A 9106-nucleotide genomic window follows, 5' to 3' on the forward strand; every position below is an offset into this window, starting at 1 on the left:
TGATGTCCCCAGGAGTGACCCACGGTGGCTGGGCGGCTGCTGCGGCCCCCCCATGCCCTCCCTGCCGCCGGGGCGGGGGGAGCGGCGTTATCAGCCCCGGGCTTGCGCTGGCCCGGGGGCGGCAGGGCGGATCTGGCGCTGGCCGGGCAGGCGTGCCGGGCCGGGCTGGACCCTATCTGCATGTGCCTGCGCCCGCCACCCCGCTGCTGCGAGATAATAAACCCTTGTCACCTCCTGCCTGGGCTCTGTCTCGTCGCTCGCGCCCGTCTGTCCCGCCACAGCACCCCCGGGTGCGCTGCCAACCGTGGCTTGGGCTGGCCCGGGGCTGCTGGCCCTGCAGCGTTCCCGCTGGGATGGGGGAGCAGGGGCTGTGTGGGGGCTCACGCTGCTCCTGCAAAGCTCCTGGAACTGGTGGCTTCCCCACGGTCACCGTGTCCCCATGGGCTCCGTGTCCCAGCGCTCAGTGGGGGCACAGCCTCATGCTGCTCCTGCGGAGATGAGCGTGGAGGCACCGAGTGAGCTCCAGTGCTTGGCCCGTGTCACCCCAGGGGTGACCGCTGCGAGGGCACCCCAGAGAGTGGCACCCTGGGCTCTGGAGCAGGGCTGAAGGTGCTGTCTGTCCCAACAGCCAGGCTGTGGCAGCAGCTCGTGTCCCCCTGCCCTGTCACCGGAGCCCTGTCCCAGCCCCACGCACCCTTCTCTGCGCTGGGGGACAGCAGGGGGGCTCTGAGGGTGCCTGTCCTGCTCAGGGTCACCCTGCAAGCAGGAGCAGTGACAGCCAGCACGGGACTGTCACGGGGGGCTTTGCTGCACTGTCCTACCCGGGGAAAACGTGGTTTCCTTGTGCCCTCCAGCCCCTCCATGTCCCCCCAGACACAGGGCAGGACAACAGGCCCCGTTCTGTGTGTCCTGCAGGGTGGCCCTGCAGATAGACAGGGTGGGGACAGCCCAGCAGCTCCCAGTGCCTCCTTATCTGGGGCCAGATGCGCTGCCCTGGGCCAGCGTGGCTGCTGGGGGGGCTGTGGCACTCGGGGGGTCTCCTGTGGCTGTGGCACTCGGGGTCCCCACACCTGCTCAGCCTGGGGGACACTCAGGTGAGGKACAAGGCCACAGGGCACGAGTGCTGCGCAGGCAGTGGGGCTGGCAGGCACAGCCAGCATGGGGACAATGCCATGGGGATGATCCCATGGGACTCACCTGGAGCTGGCAGGGCCTGAGGGACTCGGGGACACTTTGCCTGTCACTGCTCTGCGTGCTGGGGTGCCTGTGTCACAGTCTGGGGGACACTGCAGGCTCCAGGACACCTCTGGGTCACAGGAAGGACCAACACCAGGAGATCCCTTGCAACCCCCAATTCCCCACAACGTCATGCCCCTGGACAGTCTGAGGCCAGGGTTTGACCCTGTGCCACCTCCTGCCACGGTTTGGCCAGGCTGGGGGGATTGTGGGCAATGCTGCTCCTCTTCCTGTCACCCGGAGGTGACAGTGGCTCCAAGGACACCTTGTGTGGCAGGGCAGGGTCCCCGATAGCCAGAGGCCGCTGCTTATCGGGATCCCTGCGCAGACTGTCCCGATGGGGGTTATCTCCTCCCCACAGCCGATTTCCAGGAACGCCAGCGTGTCCCAGAGCAAACAACCCGGCACAATGGCACAGCACTGGCTGCAGGATGTGACCCTGTGGGGACAGACAGGGCTGGGGGACACAGATGACCAGGGCCATGCACTGGCAGGTGACACTCATGGTCAGGGGGTGTGCAGCCATTTGGGGACATGTGTGGTCATGGGGCAAGTATGACCAGGGTCATGCACAGTGAGGGGACAGAGCCTTCTTGGGGACACAGTGGTCAGGGGGGTCATGCCTTTGGGGACACACAGCTGGGGGATCCATCCCTCGAAGGGACACGTTCCCCTGGGAGGACAAACGTATTTCCAGGGAGTCCCTGAAGGCAGGAGGGCAAATCCTTTTTTGGGGACACACTACTAGGGGACATGTCCCTTAGGGGAGCATATATGGCCAGGGGACACAGCACTTCAGAGGTCACCTACCCAGGGGGACACAGGCTCCCTGCACCCACGTGTACCCTGTACCTCACCTGGCCTGGGTGCCTGTGCAGGGTGACCCCCCACACCCAGATGTCCCCAGGACCCCAATCCCACATGCTGCCACCCTGCCCTGTCCAACGCCACTGTCCAGCAACTGGGAGCCAGTTTGCAATGGCAAAGTCCCAGTTCAGGGACCCCACARYTTTGGGAAGGGATAATCCTGTGACCACAGCASAAGGGGGAATTTGTGGGGGCCACCCTCTAGTTGAAGACAGACAGGGGATGACCCCTGCAAAGCCCCCATCCCCACATCCCCCATGGACAATGCCAGGCTGGGTGAGGGGAGCTGCTTGGATCCGTGCCCCCCCCGGGCGTGAAGGGGTTAAGGGCCCCGTCCAGCTGTGCAGTGCAGATGTGAGATATGCAGATGAGGCAGAGCAGGTTTTATAAGGCGGGTGCAGACCCAGCACCCCACAAAGCCCCAGTGCCACCCCCATAGGTAGGTGCCACCACCTGGGGATCTGCTGCTCTGCTCCAGGAGGGTGGGATTTGGGGGCAGACAAAAGATGGGGTTTTGGGAACCTCTGTCCTGCTCTGAGGGGGTGAGATTTGGGCTGCAGGGAGGGGTTAGGGGGATGCTGGGGTGGGAAGAAAATTGGGAGCCTTCATCCCACTCTGGGGCAGCGAGATTAGGGGGCAAATATAGGGTAGGGGGTATTGGGGTGRAGGGACWATTGGGATYCTCTGCTCTTCTCCAGGGTGGGAATGGGGTGACAAGGAGGGATTTGGGAGGATACCCGGGTAGGGGAAGCCACCAAGAACCTCCATCCTGCTCTGGAATCAATAGGGATAAAGAGCAGGTGGGAGTGACTGGGGTGGGGAGGCCTCCGGGAAGCTCAGGAGGCAACGGGATCCGAGGGACAGGGATGGGGTGAAGGGGATATAGGGGTGGGAACGGGCTGTGCTCCCTAACCACGCTCTCCCCCGCAGGCTCTGCTCCCCTCTCCGCGCTGTCCCGGGCAGGATATCATCGTATACTGTAAGTTGGCTATGAGACACTACAGTATAGATGATGTACTCCCCGGGCTGCACCGACCGCCGGCACCGGCGTGGGACCGGGCATCCTGGGACACCGGGAGCGGTGTGGGGCGGGATGGGGCGGGATGGGGCGTCCCGGGCTGCGGGAAGCTCGGGGTGCGGCCAGGAACCCACGGCCGGCGGGGAAACCGTTACCATTACTGAGTTTAGTAATGGTAGCGGTTCTGCCGACGGCCGGCAATGCGGCACGGCACGGAACGGCACGGAACGGACACGGCGATGGAGCGCTGGGGTCGGGCACGGGACAATAAATGGGGTTACMGAACCGTGGCTCCGTCTCTGCTTCCTCACCACCATCCCCTGGGGGCTCAGGGCCTGGTGGAATTGAGTAACTGGGTGGACTGGGGAGCTCAAGGGTGCACTGGGGTGCAGGGTGGGAGGGGGAATTTTGGGTGTTTTGGGGCGTAGAGGGGTACAGGGGTACCTTAGGGCAGGGCTTTGAGGTGCGGGGTTCACGGGGTGAACTGTGGGGTGTTGCAGGCAGCACTGGGGAGAACTGGGAGGCACTGGGGAGGGCTGGGAGACTCGAAGAACATTGGGGGAGCACTGGGATGAACAGGGTTGTACAGAAGAGGGGAACTGGGAGCACTGGGGCACACAGGGGGGTGTTGTCACATGCATGGGATGTGTTGAGGGGGGCACTGGGCATCCTGGGGTGCACTGGGATGGATGGAGAGGGTTGTAGGGAGCACTGGGACCAGCCGGTGTGTGCGTGTTGTGGAGGGTACTGGGACAAACCGGGCTGTGTGACGGGGAACACTGGAGTCACTGAGAGCACTGGTGTCACTGGCATCACTGGGGCACCGGGAGCACTGTGGGGACACTGGGGGGCACTGGTGATACTGGTGACACTGGGGGCACTGGGAGCTCTAGGGGGGCGCTGGTGACACCGGGAGGGCAATGGTAGCACTAGTGACACTAGGACCACTGGGGAGACGCTGGTGACCCTGGGAGCACCGGGAGCTCTGGAGGGGCACTGGTGATGCTGGGAGCACTGTGGGGGCTCTAGTGACACTGGGAACTCTGGAGGGGCACTGGTGACACTGGGAGCACTGTGGGGGCACTGGTGACACTGGGGGCACCGGGACCTCTGGGGGGGTACTGGTGACACCGGAAGCTCTGGCGGGGCACTGGTGACACCGGGAGCTCTGGGGGGGCACTGGTGACACTGGGAGCACTGTGGGGGTACTGGTGACACTGGGGGCACCGGGAGCTCTGTGGGAGCACTGGTGGCACTGGGGACACTGGGGGGGCACTGGGGGCACGGGGAGCTCTGTGAGGGCACTGGTGACACTGGGGACACCGGGAGATCTGGGGACACCGCGGTGGTGTCGCCTGCTCCGCTCAGTGCCGCCAGCAGGAGGCGCTCCCTCGTCCCCGCCCCGCTCCGCCGGCACCCCGTCCGTTTCCATCCCACAATTCCCCGCGGCACAGCGGCGCTCTGTCCCCGCYCTCCCGCTCTCTATGTCCCCGCGCTGTGCGCCAATGCTGGCGGGCACCGCTCGCCTTCCCGGCATGCCCCGCGGCGGGGCAASATGGCGGCTCCCATGGCCGCGGCCGCCGCCCGGGCCGTGCTCTGGGCCGCCGGTGCCGCCGCGGCGGGGCCGCTCCGGCTGGGAGCAGGTGCGGTGGGGCTCCGGGCGTACAGCGGGAGCGGCTGGATCCGGGAGGTGGCAGCCGGGAGGCCGGGACGGGCATGGCTCAGCCCGGATGCCTTGAGGCGCTGCCGGCGCGCTGCGTGTGGTGGAAGGGCGCAACGCGATTTTGGGGTGTTTTCTGTACGTTCTGGGTGTTTGCTGATGGTGTCCTTGCAGCTCGCCTCCCGGGGGGATGCTGGAGCGGCAGCAGGTCGGCGCTGGGCAGGATCGTGGGCGTTGTTCCGTCCCGCCGGAGCGGGAGCAGCTCGGCGCTGGGGAGCCTGCTGGGCATCCCCACCGAGGCACCGCCCGCCGCCCTGGGCCAGCACCCGCCGCCCGTGGCCACCGACAAAGGTGAGTGAGTGCTGCTGCCTGCCGCCTCKCCCCGGGAAGATCCCGACCCGCAGAGGGGTTTGGCAGCGTCCTGTTCGTTTGCTTGGCAGAGGAGCAGAAGCGCCTGTTGGAGAATCGGCCCGACCAGCCCCAGAACCCGAAGGTGCTGAGAATCGCSATCATCGGCGCTCCCAACGCTGGGAAATCCACGCTCTGCAACCAGCTCCTGGGCAGGAAGGTGAAGCTGGGGTGGGATTCAGGCTGTTAACCTGTTTGTTGGTTTTTTTTTTTTTTTTGGCATATCTTGGCTGTGTAATATGTTTAATTAATTTCCTACAGGTTTTCCCAGTCTCTAAGAAGGTTCACACCACCCGGTGCAAGGCTCGGGGTGTCATCACACATGAGGACACACAACTGGTAAGTCCCAGAGCCAAAGGGCAGGATTTGCTCATCTGTATCCTGTGGGATCACTTCTCGTTGCCCAAACATCTATATCCTGTGGGATCACTTCTCGTTGCCCAAACATTTTATCCTGACTGCTGGCAAACTTAAAACATTTGTGTTTCCTTTTCCTAGATCATTCTGGACACGCCTGGCCTCACTAATCCCTTAAAAGCYAAAAGGTATCACCACTGGTGTGGGAAAGGGGGAGGGTCCTGCCCAGCAGGGGTTGATAAAACAGGAGTGTAATTTTCACTGTGCAAAGTTTATAAAATAGGAGTGAGAGAAATGAGTATTTTTAGCTTTATTTTGGTTTCTAAATCTTTTAYTATTGCAATTTCAGTAGCACACAGAGCCTGGGACTTCCCTTGAGCCCTGTTGTGTTTGGTTCTGTGTATCTGCACATGACAAGGGATGTCACAGCCCCTGAGGCAGCTTTGTGGCAGCTGGAATGAGGRAAAACAGTGGTTTTCCTCTTCTTTGAGGGGAAGGAACATGATTGCAATGAAGTGTGTCTGGTTTACTCACATTCATGTATTTTTCAGGCATAATTTAGATGAARCCATGCTGACAGACCCATGGGACAGCATGAAACATGCAGATTTAGGTGAGTTTCCAACTCTTTTTGGATCAAACCAAATCCTTTTCTGCCACACAAGTTCACAGCTGTGGATCTGGGTGTTTGCTGGCAGTCTAGGGAGTGTGAACAAGGAARGGAAGGCAGAGAAAAGATCTGGGATATCTGGGAGCTGAGGAGGGAATTAAAACTGCCTGGTATCAAGGGGAGGCAATTTGGGTTAATAATTGGGCTTGGATGCTAAGGTTTAGCATGTGGGGTGTTACTGGGGTGACAGGTGTAAGCTGCATTTTTGTGTTTTGCCAAATAAAATTCTTTTTGTCCCTTTCTGAGGAGGGGAGTGACCATAGACTCTAAAGCTGCAAATGAACATTCTGGAAAGTGCAGAAAATAATGGAAAATTCATCCTATTTCCCTCCCTGTTTCCTGGCAGTCCTGGTTTTGGTGGATGTGTCGGATCACTGGACAAGGAACTCTCTGAGCAAGGAGGTGCTGAAGTGCCTGTCTCAGTTCCCCCACATCCCCAGTGTCCTGGTTCTGAACAAGGTAAACCCTGCTCGCTCTTCCTGCCTTCTTCAGGCACCACCTGGCATCAGCAGTGATGAGTTTTTTGGGTTCCTGKTGTGTTAAAGGAGACAGGTTTTCCCCTCTGCACCAGAGTATTGAGGGGGGTGTGTGTTGCATGCATGAGTACCCCCGAAGCTGTGCTGCTGTTTGGGATTTAAATCCACCTGGAAAGAGGRTTTGTCCTCATTTAGGACAAATCCCGACACCTCTCTGTCTGACTTCAGGTGGATATACTRAAGAAGAAGTTTCTGCTGCTGGAAATAGTAACTGATCTTACAGAGGGAATTGTAAATGGAAAGAAATTGGAGGTGAAATCTGCAGTTAAACCGGATTCCCGTTCTTCAGTAAAGTCTCCTCTTCAAATCACTCGGGCTTCTTCACCTGAAAGCAAGGCCTCRGGGTCTCCCTGTGGGCAGGAAAAGAATCAGGCCCAGGAGGGCYCTGGTTTGGACAAGAGCTGTGATTTTGGGGTTTCTAGCACAGAGGAAGCCCAAGGGCTAAAGCACTATGGACCCGAGGATCTAAAAGATATGAAAGGCTGGCCACACTTCCAGGAGATCTTCATGCTGGCAGCTCTCCATGGGGAGGAGGTGGATACACTCAAGGTAACTCCAGGCTGAATTTRTGTCACACCTCAGGACCGATGTGGGACCCCAGTGCTTTATGCAGAGCCTCAGCTCTCGTGAGGAGGTAGCAGAGCTGCTGTTCCTGGCCTGGGATGGGGAAAAAGGGTCATGTGTCAATGTGGGGTCTCTCCCTGCTGCCTGTCCCAAGTTTTCTCTACAAAACTCCTTCCTGGCGCGCTCCAAGCAGCAGCTTGTTCAGAACAGTGAATCCACCCACTGTTACCATTAAGCTCCAGAGGTGCTGTGGGCTTTTATCCCTAAAGAGGGGTTTCAGAGCTTCCCTTTCTCCTTTCCCTGCCCAAAATACCAGACCACTGCCCTGATGCCAGTCCAGCAGCAGTGGCAGCTGATGGGGGGTGTGCTGTGCCCACAGAGATTCCTCCTGATGCAAGCCAAGCCAGGCCCTTGGGAATTCCACAGCGACGTCCTGACCAGCCAGTCACCTCAAGAGATCTGTGACAATATCATCAGGGAGAAGGTCCTGGAGTACCTGCCCCTGGAGGTGCCTTATGGAGTGACTCAGGTGGGAAGCATGAGCTGTTTTATTGGGAATTTCAGRCGATGTGGTGAGAATCCTTTTGTTTGGCTCGGTGAGATCTGCCAGGCACCCCACTCAGTGTGCTGTAAGATGCTTTGTGTGTGGGAAGGGGTCACCCTTTTGTGCTGGTGTCTCAAAGGGAGTGATATTTGGGGTTCCTGAGGATTTTCCAGGATTGCTGAGCAGTCTCTTGCTGTCGCAGGTGACGGATGTTTGGGAGGAAGGAGAATGTGGGGAGCTCATCATTGTGCAGAGCCTCTTRGTCCCGAGGGAGTCTCATAAGGTGAGTGAGGGGAGAAGGAGGGGATGCTGGAGAGGGAAAAGGGAGGTTCCCCAAACCCAACACATGTGCATCCTTGCTGTGATCCCCTCTCCCTCTCTTTTGGGAAGAGCAGTGTACCCCGTGAAGCGTGTTCAGTAGCAATGTACACCTTCCTAAAGTTGCCTCATGGTTTGATTTTGGAATTTCTCTCATTGCTTCTGTGGCTGCACTGTCCTGGGCAGCATAAGGATGAGTTTGATGATGTTCTCTGTGTTTTAATGCAGAGGATGTTGATYGGAAGAGGAGGAAAGGTCATCAGCAGGATTGCTCAGGAGGCTGGCAGGGACCTGATGAACGCTTTCCTGTGTGATGTCCGCCTGAAGCTCCAGGTGGAGGTGAAGAGTTGAGCCCTTGSTGTTTTTTAACAGCCCTAGAACTCTGATCATGTGGAAAAACCAGTCCTGGGGGTACCTTGGCAATTTTGTTTGATTCAGAAACAGGATGATGGAATCACTTCTGTGGGCTGAAGTGGAATATAATGTTCTTTGGGGAAATGGCCCAAACTGAAATAAAATCTCCAGACCTTCTATGGCATTAGAACTTGGGACAGACACTTGGAGAATCAGCTGCACCCATGATTCTGGTRCTTCGTTTCCAGAGCTGCCACCCACTTCTTTTGAGCTGTGTCACGTCCTTGCTCTCGGGCATTTGTACCTCGAAGGTCAGAAGCATCTCCTGCAAGTGAAGAGTTGCAGTGGAGGATTATCAGCACGTGCTTGTTATCTCTTCTGAAGGCTGAATCACGGTCACACAGCAGGATGAGGCTACCCCATCCCACCTGATGGTCATATGTTGGCTTTTCTCCCTGTCCTGTTGAAGTTTGTGAATGTAGGGAGTCAGTTTTAGGGCTTTGCTGRCAKTTGGAACATCTATAAYGTCTGACTGGCTTGTCTGYCATGCAAARCCAGTGTGGAGCCACTTTTT

General features: G+C 58.6%; 1 protein-coding gene across 1 annotated transcript; it reads left to right on the plus strand.

Annotated features, from left to right (window-relative positions):
* Positions 1 to 4658: 4658 nt before the first annotated feature.
* ERAL1 (Era like 12S mitochondrial rRNA chaperone 1) lies at positions 4659 to 8855 on the plus strand. The gene is made up of 11 exons (XM_057372020.1): positions 4659 to 4764; positions 4956 to 5132; positions 5222 to 5349; positions 5451 to 5528; positions 5688 to 5734; positions 6098 to 6159; positions 6563 to 6675; positions 6921 to 7301; positions 7696 to 7845; positions 8063 to 8143; positions 8407 to 8855. The coding sequence occupies exons 1-11, from the start codon at positions 4677 to 4679 to the stop codon at positions 8527 to 8529; spliced, it is 1428 nt and encodes a 475-aa protein (XP_057228003.1). The 5' UTR covers positions 4659 to 4676; the 3' UTR covers positions 8530 to 8855.
* The last annotated feature ends 251 nt before the right edge of the window (positions 8856 to 9106 follow it).

This window comes from Malurus melanocephalus, unplaced genomic scaffold (genome assembly GCF_030028575.1).
Source record: "Malurus melanocephalus ecotype Western Australia unplaced genomic scaffold, MMel_1.1 scaffold_162, whole genome shotgun sequence".
Classification (NCBI taxonomy): Eukaryota; Metazoa; Chordata; class Aves; order Passeriformes; family Maluridae; genus Malurus; species Malurus melanocephalus.